The sequence below is a fragment of the Zonotrichia albicollis genome, chromosome 4 (assembly GCF_047830755.1).
Source record: "Zonotrichia albicollis isolate bZonAlb1 chromosome 4, bZonAlb1.hap1, whole genome shotgun sequence".
Classification (NCBI taxonomy): domain Eukaryota; kingdom Metazoa; phylum Chordata; class Aves; order Passeriformes; family Passerellidae; genus Zonotrichia; species Zonotrichia albicollis.
The window spans coordinates 34,174,162-34,195,705 of record NC_133822.1 but is presented as its reverse complement, the minus strand read 5'-3'; the positions used below and the strand labels follow the sequence as shown (position 1 = coordinate 34,195,705).

At 55.9% G+C, this 21,544-nt stretch overlaps 1 protein-coding gene and 1 long non-coding RNA gene across 2 annotated transcripts; one reads left to right on the top strand and one right to left on the bottom strand.

The window, feature by feature from the left end:
- Positions 1–1,828: 1,828 nt before the first annotated feature.
- Positions 1,829–7,705, bottom strand: LOC113459476 (uncharacterized). The gene is made up of 3 exons (XR_003380734.2): positions 7,386–7,705; positions 5,628–5,776; positions 1,829–3,745 (listed from the first exon to the last, which is right to left on the bottom strand). It is a non-coding gene; the product is annotated as an uncharacterized LOC113459476 (long non-coding RNA).
- Positions 6,394–17,076, top strand: NPTXR (neuronal pentraxin receptor). Its single transcript, XM_014268250.3, has 5 exons — positions 6,394–7,180; positions 13,886–14,108; positions 14,251–14,495; positions 14,807–14,986; positions 15,374–17,076. Exons 1-5 carry the CDS (start codon positions 6,608–6,610, stop codon positions 15,596–15,598), a joined length of 1,446 nt encoding a protein of 481 aa, XP_014123725.2. The 5' UTR covers positions 6,394–6,607; the 3' UTR covers positions 15,599–17,076.
- The last annotated feature ends 4,468 nt before the right edge of the window (positions 17,077–21,544 follow it).

The following is a 21,544-nucleotide window of genomic DNA, read 5'->3' as shown; positions in this document are numbered from 1 at the left end:
CCTTCTTCCCAGGGAGCTGTAACAAACCTGGAGTGTGTGTTTGGCTAAGTGCTTATTTTCCCTTTTGCTTCCTTCCCCACCTTCTGACAAGACTTTTTCCTCCTTGCCTGGCACATCCTTTTACTCCAATGTCGCTTGCTTTTGCTGCATTTTTCAATTGCCCAATAATCACGCAAGAGCTGGGATCTTATTTACTTCTTATATATAAATATATGACTATAAAAAGCCTCCTTCCCCCTTTGTCCCCATCTCACCCACCGCCCCATGCGCAGCCTCCCTGATCTCCGCTCCCAAGGTGATCTGTAGAGGGTTCATTTGGGGTTGGGGATTTGGTGCCTCCTAGTTCTGTTCCTTCTTGGCTTGCCAGCTGTGTCACTGCCCTGTGCCTCTGTCTTCCTCATGCAAAGGGGGTGGGGATGGAGGAGACCATCCTGCTGAGGGTGCTGGCAGCCCAACTCTCGAGGTGTTTGCACAGAGATGGAGTGCTCAGTGCTGCTTCAGAAATCCCCTGCTCCCTGTCTGTGCTTCCTTCCCCAGGTAATTCCAGGAAGTATCTTCATTTCACCAGTGCTCTGAGGTTGAGAAAATAAGTGTCTTTATTTTCTTCTATTTTTGAGATCCTTCCCCAGAGTGCAATGTGTATCGTTTCTTTTTGGGGGTGTAGATGGCAGGAGATGTTGGAGTCTGTCTCCATCCTCACCTTTGCCTTTCCACCTCTGCTCCTCTCACATTTTGCCATTGCCCTGTGTCAGATGGATGTGGTCGAAGGTATTTGCACCCTTTTCTGAGCAGGGTCAGTCTTGGCACCGGGAGCTTCTCCTGTGTTCTGTGTGGTGATTCTGAGGTGCCCTGTGTCCCACCTGCCTCGCCTGTAAGGATGCAGCAGGGCCCTGAGTTCTTCTTTCTTCCCTTCTGTAAATTTCTCCCTCCAGAAGTGAAGGGAGATAGTCCTGTGGTGGTTGGCTGCCTCTGGCAGCTCTTCTGTCCATTGCAGCTCCTGTGTGGTGGGAAACAATGACTCCAGGGCCATCCAAAAGCACAGTCCTTGGGGTAGGGTCCTTCCACTCCAGCTGAGCTCTGTGCTCTGAGCCCACGCCCTGCAGGCACTGGCAGGTGGCCCTGGGGTGGAGGAGCAGGGTGCCCTCTGTGCCCTGGGCTGGGTGCAGCTGGGAAGTGGGCAGCCAGCAGCATGCTGGGCACAGGGAAAAGTCAGGTGAGAGAGCTCTAGAGAGGTGCCAGCTTCTGCAATGGTTCAGCAAATGGGTCTGCTGGGGGGAGAGGAGCATGGTGGGACATGCAGGCAGTGTTCATTCCCATTGCAGGGCCCTGGTTCTTTACTTCATTCCTTGTTCAGCTGAGCACTTGGAGCTCCCATCAAACCTCCAGCACACGGCTGGGTGGGTCAAAGCACTTCGTGGGGCTTCAGGGCCTCGTGGGACTGATGGGGCTTTCCCGTGCTCCCACGTGCCCCCAGCTGGCCCCTGCTCTCTGGGGGTACTGAGGGTTTTCCTCTGGCAGAGCAGCAGGTCGGTGCTCTTGCACAGGTAGGTGCCCTGGAGGGAGCCTGCTGCTTCCAGCCCCCAGCTGCAAGGCGGGGGCAGAATCTTAGGTCAAGTTCTCAAATGGAACAAAAAAATTAATCGTTGTGATGACTTTTTTTAGAAAAGAGTTGTCATGCCTGCACCTCCTCCAAGCAAATCAACTCAGTGTGTGCTGTCCTCTTTCCTCTTCTCCCCTGTGCCATTAAGCCTTGTACACTCCCTAAGAATAGAGGAGACTCTCTGCTTTGGGATTTTTTCCCCTGTTTGTTTTCTTTTTGCATAGAAAGTTGTCTGCTGGTGGTGGAGGACAGGGGCCTGCTTCATCTGTTCCTTCCTTTCACCTTCCCCTGTGCCAAGCTTAGGCTCAAATGCTGCAGATTCCTGCAAACACTGAACTTGGAGCAGGCGAGTGACCCCACTGCATTCTGTGGTACTTGGGTGCTTCAGATTCTGCCTGTGCTTGAGCTTTGGCAGCATCAGAGCCCTTCCTTCCTCTTGGAGAAGGTCAGCCCTAACTCCAAGTGCTCATAGTTCTGGTGCAACCCATCTGTCCCTTCATTTCCCCTCACTTGGCATACAGAGTGAAGGTGGTAATTTTTTTTTAATTTAAAATAAACCTAAATATGTATCTTGTAATTTTTTTTATTTTGAAAAAAAAGCATTTAAGGATTGTGCACGGATGAATTGTATATCTATATATTATTTTTTTGTCTTGCAATTTTCATTTTAAATATAGTGTTTGTTCAGTTTTGTTTTGTTTTTTAATCCAGTTCCCAGCTGGCTAAACTCTGTCTAGAGTGGATGGGTGGGAGGCAGAGCCACTGGAAGGGTGATTGAATCACTCCTTCCCTTGGTGCTTCCTACAAGAAACTGGTTTGCTCCAGGTTTGGGGGTGGGGGTTGTGCTAATTACTCTTGTATTCTTGTACATTTTGTTCTTTCTGCTGCTCTTGAATATTGTATCAATGCCAGAAATGGGGAGTTAAAAATTAAAACAAAAAATTAACCCCAATAAATTGTTACATTCCAAAAGCTGTTGTTGTTTTCCTTGGGTGGGCTCTGCCTTGTGGAGCTGGGAGCAGGGCTTTGGAAATGGCTCCCCTGAGCCAGCACAGATCAGCTCTGCAGTCAAGCACAAGCACCTGCACCCTGCTTGGGCACCATGGATCAGCCCTGCTTTGGGCTTTGGACCTGTCTGGACACAAAGAAGCTCTGAAAACAAACAAAGGAGTATTCTGGAATGTTAAGGGAAGAGGGAACATTTGGGAAGGCCAAGCTGTAGCAAGTGGAACCTGAACACTCTCTTCCCAAGTGCTTTGGAGTCTCCCATGGGTCTCCCATATCCTTTTCTTTCAATAATGAATTTAGATCAGGGTACAACCTAGCACTTGGTGGCTGAAAAATGCTTTAGGCTTTTCCCAACTCCAGAACACGTGCTTAAGTGCACTTTCTCGCAAGCTGATCTAAGAAATATGGTGAAAAAATCTCCCTGTGTGTAATTGAAGCCCCAGATTCACTCCATCACTCTCCAGCCTGGAGCAGCTGCATAAAAAGGCTCAGCTGAATTCAGTGGGAAGTGCTGGTGGTGGGAGATGTGGTGGGGCAAGCCAGTTGCTTTTGGACAGAGAGGTCCTGCAGGAAGGCAGCACTTCTGGATACTGGGAAAGGGCAGTGTCTGGGCACAGCTCCAACCAAAACACCCTCAGGGCTGCCCTTGAGGAGCGTGAGCTGCAGTCTCACCCCGGGGGAGATTGGGCTGAGCTGGGCGTTCCTTGGACAGAGTTGCTGCCTTGAGGTACTTCTGCAGTGTGTGAGCTTTGGGAAGCCACAGCAGGGCCTGCTCCAGTGGTGGCATGGCTGGCAGCAGGGAATGCTGCCCACCCAAGCCAAGCACAGTGCAGGTGTCATCCATGTCATGGCACCAGGCTCACCTTGCCTCTTCTGCAGAAAACACTCACAAAGCCAGCCCTCCCTCCTCCCTTGCCCCCTGGCTCTGCCCAGAACCCGGTGGGCTTTTGGCTGGATTTGAGGGCGCCAAATGAAGCCAACTGTCACCCAATGCTTTCTGGACCAGGAGGAAGGCTGTAGAGACAGACCCCAGCCAGGCTGAACAAATCCAATGAGGTCCTGCAGCAGTGCCCTCGTGCAGGCAGACCCAGTAACCGGGGCAAGGTGATGCAAGTCACATCTGCAGGGCTGAGAAACCTGGAAATAAAGAAGCCAGGATTTCCGTGCTGTGTAGATCTGGGAACCTGCCGATCCCCAGCGTTTGAAGGCTCCTGATCTAAGGAGATGGTGGAGCTGAGTCCATGGAGTGAGTGCAGAGGAGCCCTTTGATCTCCTTAGGGTGGCCCTGGGGATGTTCCTGTACTGGGTGATGACCTGGGAGGAGGGAATCCCCCAGCTCAGAGGCATCAGCTTACACTCCCTGGAGAAAAGGTTTCCTCCCTTCCCTCACCCCACCACCCTGCTGGCCTCAGCATCATGAATGGGCCAGGGTTTCATGCTGGCCAGGATGGAGCCGCCTGGTTCCTGTGGGGAGGGTTGGGTGCAGGGCAGCCTTGGAACAGCAGATGTCCTTCCCCTTAAGCCAGCAGTCCATTCCAAACGTCCCTCTCACCCAGGGGGCACAGCAGGGTGACCCCTTGTCCTGCCTTGACCCTGTCTGCAGCTGCCCCTTGGGGACAGCTGCTAGTCCCAGACACCATTTTGGTGTTAATTAAATGGAAGAAAATCCCTTAATTGCTCTCTCCCAGTCCCTCTGGGCTGAATCCATGAGCTCCTGTTAAATCCAGCTTCTGTCACCAATCCTGCTCAAACTAGGAACCAAAAAAGCCCCACATTGCCTTCCCCACCCTGTCATGCACCGTCCTTGCAAGGGCCGGCTGCCCACCGAGCATCTCTGAATTGTTATTCATGGGACAGGGAGGCTGCTCTGGCCACTCACCGGTCTGAGTCATCACTCCCTGTGAAAATCTATTTTTGTCACCTCTTTGTCTCTGGGAAGAAGTTGTGGTGCCTGCTGAGGGACAGGTCTGGACCGTGGGAGAGCTGAGCCCTGCCCTGCTGCGATACCCAACTCTTCCCCATGCCAGCCTGCGTGAGTGGGGCCAGGCTGGTGCAGAAGGGCTCACCCTTTCCCTCACTGCCAGGGCAGCATCAGCCAGAGGTACAAACATTGCCACCATGCTCCTGCAACCTTTGCTAATAAAATCTGCACAGTGCAAAGCATCACTTCCCCTGGCAAGAAGCTATGTAGAAGCCTATGGCACTTTTCCCCGCAGGGTGGCAGATAAAGGATACCCCTCCCACTCTGATCTGTACACTGTGGGGTGGGCTGGCCTGGTGCAGCTCTCACACTGCCCCTGCACTGTGGGCTGGCCTGGTGCCGCTCTCACACTGCCCCTGCACTGTGGGTGGGATGGCCTGGTGCAGCTCTCAGATGGGTTCCTTTCAGTCCCACTCCTGCCTGGGTGCTGCCAGGGTGGGAGTGCAGCGGGCACGGGGTGACACAGCAGGGTGCAAAGCTCTGCCACTGTTAGCAAGGGACAGGTTGGAGGCTGGGGGCCTCCCCTCATGTCATGGGGTGCAGGCTTCTGTTTCCTTTACATCCTGCACCAGTGCCCACTTGTCCCATCACACCGAGCACTCACCGTCCCACAGCACTCACCGGCCTCATCACCAGGGCCAGACTCTGTTGCTTGGGCTTCCTTCACATCCCCCTGTCCAGACTACTCCATGTCCAGCTCCACTTTTCCTCCTCAGCATTCCCTTCGTCTCTACTCTTCCTTGAACCTCCCCATCTGTCTTCCTCTCCTCCTCCCCACAGCCTTGCAGCACCACAAGTCAGGCAGGTCTCTTGTTGGCTCCGGGGTGATGGTTTTGGTTTTGGGGGGCTGGGGTACAATGCTCTCTGTAGGGAGAGAGGGTGACTGTATGCTGTCAACAGCCAAATTTGAGGAGTCTTTTGTAGCTCTGGCTCCCTTGCTATCCCCTCAAATATGCCGGGGGGGAAAGAAGAGGTAATCTTTATCATTGTTTCATACCCAGCACTGGAGCTGTTGTAAACACACATGCTCCTGCTTACCTGCCTGCTAGGAAGGATTTCCTGCCATTACTGAGTAGACCTTGAAATTGATTTTGTTTGTTTTCCCTCTTCTGCTCCTCTTTTCTGGGCAGGGCTGCGTCGCCAAGGCCCCAGTGTGCCTGGGAACAGGAGAGGGCACGGCACAGCCTCTGTTGGAGCAAGGAGAAAGTGGCTGTCTGGAGCAGCTCGTTCGTGAACAGCGCAGACTAGAGTGATGGTGGGGGAAGATTAAACGTGTGTCTTTGTTTCCCAAATCGATAACAGGCGTTTGTGGGGCAGAGGGTGAGGCAGCCCACGGCAGCTCTCTGCAACAGTCCTGTCTGAGGTGGGAGAGCAAGACAGCTAGGAAGTTTGTAGCTTAATTTTTAGGGGAAAGGAGGAAAAGACCCGAAAGACAGGGAATTCGTGATTACGAGGCTCTCACACTCGGGGTATCAAGCGGCTCTTCACTGCCAGCCTAGGCATCTCGCAGGGCAAAAGTCATCCCTTGGGCTGCGCCGCAGCAGCATCCTCTCGCCAGAGGCTCCCGCCGGGCTGACTCCAGCGAGCCCGAGGCAGGGCTGGCCCCGTCCCCGGGTGCCCCCGGGGCGCCCTCCCTGCCCTTCCCGTTCGCTCAGACGCTCGGACCGCCGCCCGTGCAGCCCGGGGAGGGTGCTCAGCGGGAAGGGGGGGTCACTGAGAGGGGCACGGCCGGGGGCACGGCCGGGGCCGGGCCGGGGGCGGCGGCGGGGGCGGCGCGGTGCGGTGCGGGCGGCGCCGCCCGGCACATATAAGCGCGGCGCGGCGCGGCGCGGCCCCGGCGCCGGTGCTGCTGCCGGTACCGTCCTTCCCCGCCAGCTCCCTCCGGGCTGCCCGTGCATCCCTCCGGCCGTCCGTCCCCCTCTCCATCCCCGCCCGCTTTGTTTTCTCGCCGTCCGCGGGCTCGGGCCCCCCACGCCGCTGCCACCCTGAAGTTTCTGGCGGTGCTGCTGGCGGCGGGCATGCTGGCTTTCCTCGGGGCCATCATCTGCATCATCGCCAGCGTCCACCCAGCCGGCACCGCCGCGCCCGCCGCCGCCGCCGACAATGACTCGGCCGCCGCCGCCCTGCTGCCCGCCGCCGACAAGGGGCTGGGAGCGCTGCACGGCCCCGCCGAGGCGCTGGCCAGCGCCGGGCCGCGCCTGCCGGGGGGGCCGCCGCTCTTCAGCCGCTTCGTCTGCACCCCGCTGAGCACCGAGTGCCCGGCCGCCGGCACCGGCACCGCCGCCGGCAGCGCCGCCGGCCCCGAGGAGCTGCTGGCGCTGCGGAGCGCGGCGGCCCAGCTGCGCCGCACGGCGCTGGAGCAGAAGGAGCGGATCCGCATGGACCAGGAGACCATCCGGGAGCTCACCGGCAAGCTCAGCCGCTGCGAGGGCGGCCTGCGGAGCCCCCCCGGCCCCGCGCCCCCCGCTGCCGCCGGGCTCCGCGCCGCCCCGCGCCCCGGCACCATGGGCCACCCTCCCGACGAGCCGCCCGCCGTGCGGGAGCTGGAGGAGGCTGTCCGCACCCTCCAGGACCGAATCGACCGGATAGAGGTGCGAGGGATGCTCCTGGGGACTGGGCGGGATGCTCCCAGGGGATGCTGCTCCTGGGGGGCTGGGGGGATGCTCCCACACGTGCCGTTCCCCAGGCCTGCGGCCACATGCGCCCCGAACTAGCTCGTTCCCCTCATGAGACTTCAGGAAGGTTGTCCCTGCCTCCCTCTTTCATGAGATCTCTGCCCAGGGGCAAGGCACTCACCTTGAGCCCTCCTCTCTCCTTTCCACGCAGGGTAGTCCCAAAGCGCCAGGGCTGCCCCAGTTACCCCGCAGTCTGCACCCAGGTAGGACACCTTGCGTGCCCCATGGCACCTGTTAAGGACTCCTCCAGAGCAGGTTGGCAGCTCTGGCAGCCAGACCCTGCCCTTTAGCAAAAAGGTAAATCCCATCTGATGGCATCATGGTTATGAATGGGACGTCTCACAAAGTAAAGTGCAGTGCCCCCCACCGTGAGCCTGGCACCCTTTCCCACATGGTCCTTAGGAGCTGGAGAGAGAAGGGCACAGCTGGAGCCCTTCACGGTGCCCATTCCTGTGGCATTGGGCTGTTGGCACTTGGGATCAGAGCCCTGGTCCCCATTCTGTAGCAGCTGTGCAGTGTGTGCCCGGCAGGCTCAGCCCTAGCCCAGCCACAATCCAGCAGCACCAGAGGCTCTGCCACGATGCCTGGCATGGGGCACATCACGGAGTGCATGTGAGTGTTGATTTATTTGGGCTGATTTGGACTCAGCAGTCCCACGGAACTTGGCAGACTTTGCAGGATATGGCTGTGGCACGTGAGAGCTGCAAGAGGAGAGTTGTCTGTTTTCCCTGTGGGAATTGCTCCAGGTAGGAGCAATTCCCTGAGGTCTGTCAGGCGTCAGAGCCACCTGCAAGTCCTCAACCTTCTCATCTTCCTGCTCAGTTTCCTGTTGCCCTCTCCACTCTTCCTTGGAGTGTGGAGCTAGGAGGGGAATCATGCAGCACCCTTTGGGGTCCCTCTCCTCAGACAACCACTTTCTCCTTGCCCCTCTGCCCCCCTCACTACAGACATGAGGGCACAGCAACAGGCAATGGAAATGGGAATAGGAAATTCAGAGCCACCAAGGTCACTGGCTGAGAAATGAGACTGGGAGAGAGGGTTATTGTAAGCAATGGAGATATGAACAGGAATAAAAAGACAGAGAAAGACAAATAAACAAACAAACACAAGAAGGAAAAGAGCTGGAAGACCAGAGGGGAAGCTGCCAGGGTAATGCACACACAGGCACAAGAAGAAACACGGAGGCATGCCAGGCACATGCAGGGACAGTGGGATGTGCAGCCTGTCTGACATGCTGGCCAGAGCTAAATGCAGCCAAAGGGAGCCCCCAGGAAACCCCTGCAGTCCTGCACAAATGATTTTCCATCAGTGGAATAACACAGCAGGTATGCTTACCCAATGATAAATTGGGGAAATAGGTCTCTGCACACGTATCCCAGACGATGCAGGTGGGATGGTGCCCAGCACATCAGTTTGGATCTTGGGGAGCATCAGGTCACAGAGCCATGCTCTCCCTCTTCTCTGTGGGGCAGCATCACCCACGAGCTGCCCTGGCCCCTCTCCCAGGGTTTCTGGGGTGGTGGGAGGTTTGGATGGAGGGGGAGGAGGGTGAAGCTCACCAGGGTTGGAGCAGGCTGTCACATGTGCCCAGGGAGCCTGAAGCGATGCTGGGACGGGGCTCAGGCACACAGTGACGAGGAAGCCAAGTGGCACAGGACAAAAACTGTTCAGGTTTGTGCTGCCATGGTCCCAGGTACACTCTGCAGGGGAGACACAGCACCCTGAGGCTCAGTGAGCCCTGCCAGGTGAGGAAATGGAGCAGCGTGTTACAGGTGGGCTGGTCTTTGTCCTGGTGAAAAGTGTCACCGGTGGGCACCACAGCCCTGTGAGGGCTGCAGCCCAGCCAGCTGAGCCTCGTGGCCACACCTCAGCCATCCAGGGACAGTTGCCTGTGGCGTCCCTCTCCAAATTGCCTCCCACCCCAGGAGCAGACAGCTAAAACTTCCTGGTGGAGCACCTGCATCTTGTGTCCCGCATGGCCTTGGCTGTCAGCCCTGGGAGCCTTCCTGGGGTACCCATGGCATGGGAGGCACTCTCAGCCTCCACAGCTGTCCTGGATCATGGCAGTGACCGTCCCAAAATGTGACCTGGATGGGGACAGTCTCGGGCTGGCCCCCATGTGCTGAAGACTGCAAAACCCATTGGGAAGGAGAGAAAGTGCTGCCAAGTGTGTGGTGGCTCAGTCTCAGAAGAGAGATGACACAAAATGCCACGAGCCGCTCTGGGAAGGCTGCGTCCCAGGGAGTCTCCAGGCAGGTTTGCCAGCAGGGATTACTGCTGGATGCTTCAGAGCTGGGACTGCAGGGAGGGGGCTGGTGGAAGATTGCTGATCTAATCTGGGCACTCTCAGCCCTGTCTGTAAGGCATAACAAGATTTATTCATGCACTGAAAAACCTATTAAGGCATTTGTTCCTTAATTTTGTCGGCATGGCAGAAGGATTTCCCAGGATGCAGGGAGGGCTCCCACAGTCTCGCTCTTTGTCCCCTGCCATTTCTGTGGGGCTGGGCTAGCATCAGCACAGCATCTTCCCTCACCTCTTCCTAACGCCACCCCAGCACTGATCATCCTTTCCTCATGCACAGCAGCCTAGTTAGGCTTTTTCATCCTGGTTTTGAGGGTCCCCCCCTTTGGCTCAGCACGTGCTCATGTCTGTGCACCCTGGTGCATCTTGGAACACAGAGCTGAGGGACCCAGGTGCTCCTTCTCCATGCTTTTACTTATTGCTGCAAATGGAAAGGGATCGGGGAGAGAATCACCTTGGCTGCCTGGGCTGTGCCCAGATGCAGATGCCCCCCTTCTCCCCATCATCCCTTGCAGGGGAGAGGGGATGGCCTGATGGGCTCCGTGGGGACCTGGTGGAATTGCAACAGCCTGTTTGCTCCTCAGCAGGTTCCTGGCTGTGCCATTGCAGCTGGGGGCCTGGCTGCTGGCTGGAAACCTTCGGGTAAGGGAATGGGAATATTAGTGACCAAGCTGTTTCAGTCTCCAGCAATGCAGGGATGTAAGCACCCAAATTGTGACAGTCCCAGCCCCTCTCCTCCGAGTGAGATTTTAGGGAGACAGGATCAACAGTGAGTCTTTCTCTTGTGAGGAAGAGGGAAAGGCTGATGCGTCCCTGTTTTTCTTCTACTCCATGCAGTTCCTTTTGGAGTTTAATGATCCCCAAGGTCCTGCCTGGGTCCAAAGAGGTGGCAGTGTCCAAAAGCCCTGGTGCAGCAGGTGTGCTGTCCTGCAGCAGGGAGTATCCCAAGGTAGCAGCTGCTGAGGAGTTTTGTGCAGCCTGTGAGGATTCAGGGGTCCAAGGAGCAGAATGGGTCTGCTCTGTGTGTGCATCCTGATCCCTGGATGTGCCAGAGTTCCACCCAACAGGCATCCCCCTGTGCTCCTGCCTGCCCTGTCCCAGCAGCCAAGGTGGGCACTGGTGTGCTGGGGGCCCAGGGGGAGCAGCAGCGCCCAGATTTGCCGCTGCATTAGTAAATGAGGCTCTGATCTCCTTATGTAAATCAAAGTGCATTTGCTGACGGAGGGCTGCGGCCCCAGAGAGCACACGCCGGCGTGGCTGCCGCAGCCCCCTGCCTCCACCTCCCCCTCCCCACCCTGCCAGCCGCTGACATTTAGCGTGATTAATGTTACCTGGCATCTTTCAATCTTTTTTGCCGGTTCTGGTGGCCAAAAAGCGTGGAAGGAGCCTCCCCCACAGGCACTGCCCACTCCCCTGCTGCCGGTGCGGCGGCAGATGGGAAGCCGGGTGCCTGCCGAACAGCCAGGGAGAAGGAGCTTCCCCCCCTTCCCCTCCCCAAAGGTCACCAGTAAATAACAGCTGCACATCAACCGTTAATAATTTCGCAAATAATTTGCCTTGTGAGAAAGATGCTCGAGCAGCAGCTCGGAGATGAGGATCACGGCTCAGGGATGCAGCCCAGCCTGGCATCAGGGGGATCACCCAGCACAACTCAGCTGCACGGAGCAGAATGGGGAGTCCAGGCTCCTGTCCAGCCATCATCTGTCTGCAGGGATATGGATGGTGTTTGCTGGGATGGCCCTGAAACCCTGCCAGATGAGGGTGCAGGCTATAATCCCTTTCCAGAAGGAGCATGGGGGCAGCAATGGTTCAGTCGGCCAGGTGGCTCCGGCTGTGCTATCCTGGCTGCCAACTGGGAAGGACCAGCAAGAGCTGGAGAGAGGGCTGGATGGGGAAAAACTCAGGAGGGGGGAAGAAAGTGAGCAAAAAGGGAAAGACACAGTGTGTGAGCATGGAGAGGAGCAACAGGAAGAGATGCTCCAAAGCCAGAGAAATGAAAAAGCCATAGGGAGAAAAGTTACAGAGGGAAGAAAATAGCAGCAGGGAGAAAAGCAGGAGGAAGGAGGTAAAAAAAAGTAATCAGTCACTACTGAATAATGTAGGGCAGGCTATCGGGGGCTAGTGAGAGTGACAAAATCTCCCAGCTTTTTCTTTTTTCATCATTAACAGATGGAGCCATGCATGAAAGCAGGGACGTAGGCTCCAAACCCTCAGCTCGAGCAATCAAAGCGTGCGGCAGACAGGAGCGTGCCAGCCCCCGCTCCAGCCAGGCAGCCTGAAAGGACAAGAAAAGCTCCTGGAGCCCACGGGATGTGGCCATGGAGGCAAAGGCAGCCCCATCCCACCTGTGCTGCCTCCTGCCAGTGCAGCCAGCTCAGCTTGGGTACAAACGCTGACAGCTCAAGTGGGAACTGTCCCTGCCACGAGGATGAGAATTAAACTTTGCACTTCCCTTCCCTCCTGCCATCTCTACCCTGCCTGTCATGCAGTGCCCAAGACCCCTTTAAAGAATCCACCCCGCAAAAAAAAACCCAAAACCAACAAAAAACCCAAAACACCAAAACAACCCCACCAAAAACCTCACAAAAAAAACCACCAGCAAACCCTAGCAAAATAGTTAAAGCTCCTTTCCCATCAGCTAATCGTTCAATTTTGCAAAGACCAAAGGCAGGACGCTCTTTGCTGGGCACTTTTCGCTTACCAGAGAGGTTTTGTTCTCACTGCAAGAGCATCCTTAGTGCTGCCCGGAGCAAGCTGGCAGTGAGAGCTGGCATTTGGTCAGGGCTGGCAGATATCCCCTGCACAACCTCTCTTTTTGTGCTGGGTTCTGCTTTTCCAGGTTGGTTTTCCTCACAGAACTTGTGGGTTTGCCCTGGCAGACCCTACTGGCAGCTCTTACCAACCTTGGGGTATCATAACTTCCATTTTATTTGTAGCCTGAGCACTTTGTTGCCCAGAGTGAGTACATTTGTGCTCACACCAACACCATCTTCTCACTTTTCCTCTCCCTGCTGTTCCCATCCGCCAAGGCTGCATCCTGCCCAGCCAAAGCTGACTTTCCTCCAGCCTTCCCCTCCCCTCTGTTGTTCCTGATGGACAGCAAAGATTAGGGGTGAGGTGAGCAGGCATCCCTCTCCTTCAGCTTTGTGTGTGTGATTATCAGATCCTGTCCAGCCTGGAGAAGCTGGATATAAGCAGTAAGAAAAAGCAGGGAACCACAACCAGAGGTGAGTGTGCTGACCTCCCCCAGGCCAGCTCTGAGGCAGGAGGGAGGCTGTTCAGATCCACAGGGATGGTGTCCCCCACGTCCTGCCAGCAGCAGCCCTGTGAATGTCCAGGGCTGAAGCGGGCATGCAGATCCCTTGGTACCAGAGGAGCCAAGGCAAGGGTCTCCATGGCTGCTCCAGCACCTCTGGGAAGATCTGGCAACACAGAGAAGGTGGTTGTCATCTTTCAGAGCCCATGGCAGAGACCCTAATGCACCAAGGGCACAGGGAAAGAAGAGGGCTCCTATTTACCGAGAAACTCCAGGAGTGTGGTAAAGGGTCACTTTCTCCCTTCTGGACTGCTTTTCTTCCAGCTGGGATGGGGTCTTTCAGTAAGGTGGGATCTGGGGTCTTTGCAGAGTGCAGTAGCAGCTGGAAGCATCTTCTCCATCTGCCGTGTTGGATTTGCCATGGAAGAGTTTTGGTCTGAGTGTTAACCCTGATAGGACAAGACAGGCTCGATGTCCCCAGGTGACGGCTCATGCCTTGAGGGACAGAGACACGACAGCCTGGCACCAGTCCCACTTGTCCCTGCCATCCTGGTGCACCGGGAGAGGTTGGCTTATGGAGAGCTACCTGGCACACGTGCACACACCCCCGCACACTAGCTGAGCTCAGCTAAGGGGATTACAGCCCCATTAAGTGATGTTAACGTGCTGGCTATAGGTAAGCAGCCTCACAAGCAGCAGGAGTGGCCGGGAGCTCCAAGGTCCTGCCTGCATCATTTCCTCATCGTGGGAGGCTGCCTGCAGAGCCAAGGGATGACCCAAACATCCCATCCTTGCTCTGTCTCTGAAGCAGCAGAAAGTCATTAAGAGCAGCCAAGCTTCGTTTTGCAGGAATGAGCTCAATGGGGGCTCTAAGAGGGGAGGTACAAAGTCAGCTGGAGGCTCTTGGAGAAGACCCCAGTGCGGATATGGGACTGTCATCCCAGCACTACCTGTAGTGCTGCAGGCTGGGCATGTCCTTATTTTAACTCTTATGGTGACACTGTGCTGAATTTTCTCTTTTGTCCCTGCCATTCCCGCTGTCGTGGCTGCCGCAAGTGCAGCAGGAGCTGCCAGCCCGCACCAATGGCTCAGCACCCACTGCCCCAGCCCTTGCCCGTGATGCCCTCCACACCAAGATGGAGCAGCTGGAGGAGCAGCTCCTTTCCAAGATCCTGACCCTGCAGAAGGAGCGCCAGGCGGCCAGCACTGACCGCAGCCAGCAGCAGCAGAACATCGAGAAGGAGCTGAGCTCCCTCCAGAACCGGGTGACGGAGCTGGAGCACGGTGAGTCCTGCCCTGCGGGGATGGAGGTGGGGCACAGGGCTCCTACCCTGAGGTACATCGCCAAGAGAGCCCCAGGACAGGTCACCCTCATCCCACTTACAGGTGCTGACCTTCCTCTCCCCTCCCCACCCTTGATACGTAGGACCACTGGGCTACAGCCCTCCTGATGCCTTCAAGGTGACCATCCCTGTGCAGAACAACTACATGTATGCCCGCGTGAAGAAGAGCCTGCCGGAGCTGTACGCCTTCACCATCTGCATGTGGCTGAAGTCCAAGGCCCTGGCAGGCATTGGCACTCCCTTCTCCTACTCTGTCCCGAGCCAAGCCAACGAGATTGTGCTGTTGGAGTGGGGCTCCAACCCCCTGGAGCTGCTCATCAATGACAAGGTCAGCCCAGTTGCAGGAGGGGCAGGAGAGGAAATTCTGCCCTCATCTTCCCTGCTTCAGTCCTGCTAGGAAATTATATTCTTAAGGGCACTGCTGTGGGGGAGCTGGGAGGAAGGGGCCCTAGTTTTGTGGTGGGAGGTAGGAGGATTGGGAGAATGGCTCATTGGGGTTAGTTCTGAGAGGGAGAAGCAGCACATCTGGATGTCTGTAGATTTTGGGATGCCTCCACCACCACGGGGTGCAGTGCTTGCCCTGCCAGGGGACTTCCCCAGCAGTCCTACGAGCACCGGGATCTCGCTGCTCTCTCACAGGTTGCCCAGCTGCCGCTGAGTCTGAAGGACAAGGCCTGGCACCACGTCTGCGTGGCATGGACCACCCGGGACGGCAAGTGGTCGGCATACCAGGACGGGGAGCAGCGGGGTGCCGGTGAGAACCTGGCCTCCTGGCATTCCATCCGGCCCCAGGGCGTCATCATCCTGGGTCAGGAGCAGGTAGGTACCAGTTCAACACCAAGAGCTGCCTGTTAGCATCGCTCTGGTGGGAATTGGCTGGGGAAAGAGCCCCCAAATGGAATGAGGGGAGGGAGCAGCATGGGCAGGAGCGCTCAGCAGGGCAGTTGGCTCTCCTCCCTGTTCATCCAGCCTCCAGGCTGGCCATGTGCCCTCATTGTCTTCTCTTCCCTCTCCCTATCCCTTTGGCCTCCCTGCCTTGTCTTCTTGAATCTCTTCCATGCATCCATCCCCTCCTCTCCTTGCCATCAAGCACCTTGCTCTGCTCCTCCCCAAACCTCTCCCTCTCTCCCTTGCCGTTTCCCACTGGATGCATGTTCCCCCTCTTCTCTTCATCCCTGTCCAATCGCCTCTCCTGCTCTTTCCCAGGACACCCTGGGGGGCCGCTTTGATGCCACACAGGCCTTCGTGGGAGAGCTGGCACAGTTTGGTGTGTGGGACCACATGCTGGCACCAGCAGAGATCCTGGCCTTGGCTAACTGCACCTCCCACCTCCAAGGAAACGTGATCCAGTGGGACGACCAGGCGGTGGAGGTCTTTGGAGGTGCCAGCAAGGTGGGCTTTGCCGCCTGCGAGGAAGGGAGGAAGGCATGAGTGGCCCCAGCCCTGTCCCCAGCGCCGAGGAGCCCGCTGGCAGCCCTGGAGCAGGGAGCCCCTTTCTCCCCTCCCAGACCAGTCAGCCTTGCTGGGGCAATGCTTGAGCCCCCCGTGCTGGTGTCCCAGGAGGGAGAGGGGCCCCTGCAAGCCTCCCTGTTGTCCCTGTGCTGGTGCTGTGGCTTGTCCTCATTCCTGGCAGGCTGGCTCCTGAGTCTCATCTTGCCCCACTTCTGTTTTGGGTGGAACTCGCTGTACCTGCAGGTGTCCCTGGTACGCTGAGGGTCGTCACCTTGTCACACCTAACAGGAAGTGGGAAGGAGAACTCCATCCACTTTGAGTGCAGTCCAGCCTCAGTGGGATGCCAGGGTGCAGGCATCACCTGAACACACCCCCTTTCCTTATTTATTTCTAGCAACCTCACTGTCCAGTCTTATGAGCCTGCATTCCAGGATCTCACCTCTAACCCCATCCTTCTCCTGCTGCCCTGGTTTTTCAAATGTGGCCCCAGGGAAGCTGAAGGAGAATGGCAGAGAATCAGTGGCACAGCACTTACCCCCCTGCACCCCTTTCCCTGCCTCTGCTGCCTGTTTGGGCAGGACTCCCCGAGGGGAGCCAGGCTTTTAAGGCAGAGGGGAGAGAGCACTCCCCACCACCTCCAAGCTGGGGAATGGGTCAGCCACCACGGGAATGGGGGGAAAGGGGCAAAGCATCTCCCCCAGCGCTGGCCGAGGGGGAAAGTACTGCCACTGAAGGGAGCAAAGGCAAGAAAAAGAGAGATGGAGGATGGTGGCAGTCAGAGGAGCCCTGCCATCCATTCCCCAGTCTTTTGGTACTGGATTGGGCTACTGTCCTTGGTTCCACCCAAGTCCCCTTCTTTAGCCGCTCCTTGCCAGGAACAGGGCTGCCACTGGCCTTGAAACTGGGAGGGTGAAAGAGCAGGCTGGTGTTTTCCCTGTGGAGTGCCTGAGAATCCGCTGTTTCCACATTGCGTGGTCACCAACATCTCAATATGTGAGTGTGTGTATGTGCACATGTGCGTGCGTGTGTGTGTCTGGGGGTGGGAGGGTTATTTCGGGGCTCTCATGGTTGCTCAAAGCAGTGTTCAGCTTCCAGTGTTCCCCCTACCCCAAGTCCCACTGTGGGTGACAGCTGCCCCCTTCCCTGGGGGAGGCAAAGCTGGCAGAAGGGACAGCCCTGCCACCCCCCATCCCCGGCCAGGGTCTGTGCCAGTGCTGGGGTGGCTCAGCCCACTGGGAATGACACGGTGGGGATGGGGGGCAGCCCGTGTGCCAAGTGGGAACACTGTGACCTCTGTGTACCCTGAGGAGCTGCCCCCTCTCCCTCGCCCCCTGCCTCGCTCGCTCGCGCGCTTTCTCCAATGCACGTTTGTGAAAAGGGCCCTGATGCGTGCCCGTGTTGGGACGTTTCTTTTGTAAAGCTGATCGTGAACAATAAACGTGATGTTTTCTGTTCCAGCCTCCTGCAGAGTGCGAGGTTGCTGGGGGGATGGACGGGACAGGTCAGCCCAAGATGGGGTGACCTCCCCAGGGTGCTTAGGGTTGCACCACTGAAGGGAGCTGGCTGGTCCCACTGCTGGCATTACAGGAATATCAGCACAGGGCTTTGGTACTATTGCCCCAGAGGGGCGGGGGATGGTGTCACAGTCTGGCCACCTCTGCTCTACCCCACTGCAGAGCAGTATGGGGTACAGGCTGCTGCTGGTGGGGCATGAGGGCTGAGGGAAACACTCTCCATGGAGGGAAGCAGAAACAAGTGAGAAATCCTGGTGTCTAAGAGCATGATAGCAAGGAACTCATATTGAGTGTAAATCTAATTAAGTACCAGTAATGAGTTTCTGACCTAGCTAGGCACAGGATGGTTCAGGCATGGCTCTTGGAGCTCCTGTTGTAGAACAATTCATGACCAGGTCTGCATGGTGCTTTTGCCTCTCAGTGGGTCCTGCTCCTCCTACGAAAGGCACAGCTTCACCAATATTTGGGGGAAATGGAGCACAAAGCCAGAGGACTGAGTTTTCCCATTGCTGGCATGCTGGTGGGATCTCCTCTCTGAGTCAGAGCTGCCCCCTCTCCCCCACTTCTCCTTCTGGAGGGTGTTTAATGCCATAAAAGAAAGGCTGGCACTCTCACCCTCAGCACATCTTCACAAAGCTGAGGGCTGGTTTTGAAGAAAAAGTATGTACTTCAGCTGGAACACTGGTTCAAGGGCCTTGCCGAGCTGGAGGCTCACACCCATCACTAAGAGGAGAGGGTTCAACAGGTTCCATCTGCTTGTGTGCCAAATAACACAGCATCATTAAGGAGCGCAACATTTTCTAGAGGAAATGTCAAAAACCACTGATGGGATCATAAACTCAGAAAGAGGTTTAAAGGGGAAGGGAAGCTGGTCCAGAACACCCTGCTATCAAAACTGCAGAAGCACTGTGAGAGGGCTCTTGGGGCTGCTGGCCAAGGCAGGAGAAACGTGAGAGGATGAACAAGGATGGAAACAGCCTGGCCACTGATGTAGGCTATTGGCAAAACACCCATCTCCTCCGAAGCCCGGAAACCCAGCCCACGTTGAAACTGTGTGTAAATCCTCTGCAGAAAAGCAGGAACAAAGGGGACACCAGGAGATGCTTGATCAGAGCCTCTGGTGCTGCCCTCCTCATCTCTGCCAAATGATGCTGGCATGATTCTAATCCCAGCCATGTGCATGTCCCCAGGATGTGGATCTGTCGCTTCTGGAACAGGAGAATGGGGGGATCCCAGTGGCAGAGCTGCTGCAGGGTGAGCTCCTCTCCCCCAGAGCTTCACAGCCAGTTAGGCAGACCTGGGGGTACACAGGAAAACTTGGTAGAATTTTCCCAAACCTTTTAAAATCTTCCAGCAAATGCCTCCACTATAAGGCTCTTCAGGAAACAAAGGCATTATGGAGAGATTAGAAACTGGATGGGAGACACAAATGAAGAGCAGAAATAAATATTTGATTTCCATCCTGCCCGGGCTCTCTGCAGGAAGCAATGTCTGCTTCTTACCCGTCTGAGGAGGACGAGAGCAAGATGAGACCATTTCTTTTCAGTAAGCTGAGCCTTGCAAGAGCTGCAAACCTGCAACAGGGCTTAAAAGGTAGAGGAGATGACAAATCAATAGCTTTGCTGGCTGCAAGAAGTAATTACAATGACTTACACATATTGCTTGCTTCTAAATTAACCAGGAGCACTCAGGAGTAGCCCCGTGTCTCTCTAAGGGCAGCTGGCTGGAAAACAACATGTTGTGCACAGAAGAGATGAGGAACAACAAAGTCAGCCTTGGGGGAAAGAGGAGGGTAAGGAAGGAAATATTTAACAGTGGTGTGGAGAAGGCAGATGCTTCAGCTGGTTGGCTGTGTTGTACCCAGACAGCCAGGATAAGGAGGGAAGGAGGAGGGCACCCAAGAGCTGGGCAGTGCAGGGCAGGGGCACAGCTGGGCTGCAGCAGCTCAGCAGGAGCTGGCACAAGAGGAGACGGTGTGGGAGACAGGAGGGTGTGATGGATGCTGCCCACGTGCTGGCCTCCATCTCCCTGCCAAGGGCTGTAAGCACGCTGCAAGGAGAGGAAAGCAGCTGCCATTTCCTTTCCTAATCTGCAGAACTCACTGCTGCAGGGCTTTCTGCTAGCCAGGGGGGCTTAGCCAGACTCCAATACCACCCAGCCCACACTCCCAAAGGGGTTTGTCAGGCAGTGAAGAAGACCAAATTGAACATGGCAATGGGAAACCTTCAGGCCTGATGGTGTTTGAAAACTTTTGTGTTTGGAAAGAAAATAATACTGGCATTAATGAACCCCTCCAGCCCCTGCCCCTCTTTCCAGAGGGCACCACTGGCCATGCAGGCTCTGCCCTCCCAGGGACATGGGCAATCCTGGGACCCCCACTTCAGACTGGGCTCTGGGGATCTCCTGTGCTCCCCAATACCTGCATCCTCAGCTGAGTTTGCATGTCACAGCTCCCTGCAGTGTGTCAGCCTCCTGGTGCCCTCAAACGAGGTCAGACCAGCCAATACTTGTCCCCAGGAGGTGACTTTCAAAGTCCCCACTACCTGCTCAGCAATGGGGTGCTGCCTAATTGCCTCCTTTCACCTCCTGTCCTGCTGGGAGCCTCCCTTGCTCCCTCCCAGAGCCAGGAAGGCTCATTAGGACTTGTGCAGTGCTCGCACAGGGAATGCGCCACGATTCCGGAGCATCTGGCACAGGAACAGCCCCCACACGGCTGCTAGTGCTGCAGCAACAGACATTACTAACAGTAGTTGTCCTTACTAGAACTAGTAGCTACGGGAACACGTGGGGCACTGTGTTTTCCAGCAGACCAGGGGATCGGGCTGTCCCAAAGCGAGCTACCGTGTCCTCTGGCACAGAGGCTGCCACCCATTCCTGCACACCAGCGTCCCCATCTCTGCCTTCCCTCAGCTCAGCATGCTGGGGGTTCCGATCCCAGAGAAATGTGCCTTCAGCATTCCCACAGGGCCTCCTGAGAGCTGCCCCCACCCCATCCTGGGGCAGCTGTCCCCAGCCTTGGCCCTCTGTTACCACTCAAGGCGCTGTGGAGCAGTGCCCAGTGCCTGGGCTGTGCTGGCAGGCTGGACAGCAAGCTCCAGCCCCCTGCTTCACCACACAGAGGAGCTGGGGCACGGCAGAGCCCACAGGGACAATGGGGAAGTCCCCAAACCTGGCCAGAAGCAGGTCAGAAAAGAAAGAAAAGAAGGATGTACTCCACCTGATGAAGAGTCAGCCTGCTGTCTGGGTAATGACGATGACTAAAAGAAAGCATGAGGCTGTCTATTTACTACATATATGTATATTTTGCAGCCAATGGTTACTTTTCTGTGCTCAGCTAAGGAGTACAACACACCCTCATGTCAGAAGGTAAAAAGTAAAGGTACTTTGTTTCAATGCATTTCACTGTGGCTGCTGAAAACAAAGGGATGAGAGAGTTTCCACCTCTGATTAGTGGCAAATAAGGCATGAGCAGCCAGAGCAAAGCAACAATTCCAGGGGTGAGTTGAACCCTTGCTCTCGAATTGCTTTCACCTACAGAAGGGTACCTGGTCCACTAGTACTGGAAATTAAAGATCAAGTGACAAGTCTGTGCCACCAGAGCCAGCAGCAAAAAGAGCAGTACATGTAACCTTTGTTGGCTCAACAGGGCTCTCACTGGCTCGCAGTTATACCGAGGCAGCCTGTGGAAACCCTGCACTTGGAGCTCCAGAAACCAGCTGCTCACATTTTGCTAAGGCACAGTAAGTGAAGGCAGGCCAGCAGAACACTCTCCTTCCTCAGGAGGCATCTCTGTCTTGCAGCCCCACTGTATCACCCACCACAATCACAAAGACATGGCTTTTCCTGTCTTTGGCCCAGTGCAGTTTTTGTTTGGCCGTTTTCCTTTAGCTTCTCACCCAGGAGCCACTGATGAATAACCCTCACAAGCAGTCCCCACATTCCATGAGGGAAACACTCCTGGGGGTCACACTGATCAGAACCAAAGCAGGTTTAATTGAACCCAGAATCACTCAGGCAAGCATGCTCTGCCCTGCACACGCACACAAACACCCCAGCTCACACTCACTTGCTGCTTGGTAGTAAAAGTGGGTGAACTACACAGGGATTAAAGCATTAAAAAAACCACAGCAAGAACACGGTGCTTGAAAGAGCCGTGTCCCTGGAGAGATTAGAGTAGCTGCCTGGAGATAAAGTAATGATGATGGAAAGATCTTCTTCCTCACAGAGATTCTCTTCCTAATTATCTTGTCTGAAGAGAAAAAATGATGATCTCCCAGCTTTTATCTGTCTCTTGACAATTTTAGCTCTGTTGCAAGAGGCCCAAAAGAGGAAGGAGAAGGAATTAGCCCAGGAGGCAGGAATGGTAGGAGAACAAGTGACTCAAGAGGCAGTGCTTCATTTTTGTCACCAC

Coding starts and splice junctions, on each gene's coding strand:
- NPTXR (XM_014268250.3), top strand. CDS start 6,608: ATGCTGGCTTTCCTCGGGGCCATCATCTGCATCATCGCCAGCGTCCAC. Junction 7,181..13,885: donor ACCGAATCGACCGGATAGAG/GTGCGAGGGATG, acceptor CCGCAAGTGCAG/CAGGAGCTGCCAGCCCGCAC. Junction 14,109..14,250: donor GGTGACGGAGCTGGAGCACG/GTGAGTCCTGCC, acceptor CTTGATACGTAG/GACCACTGGGCTACAGCCCT.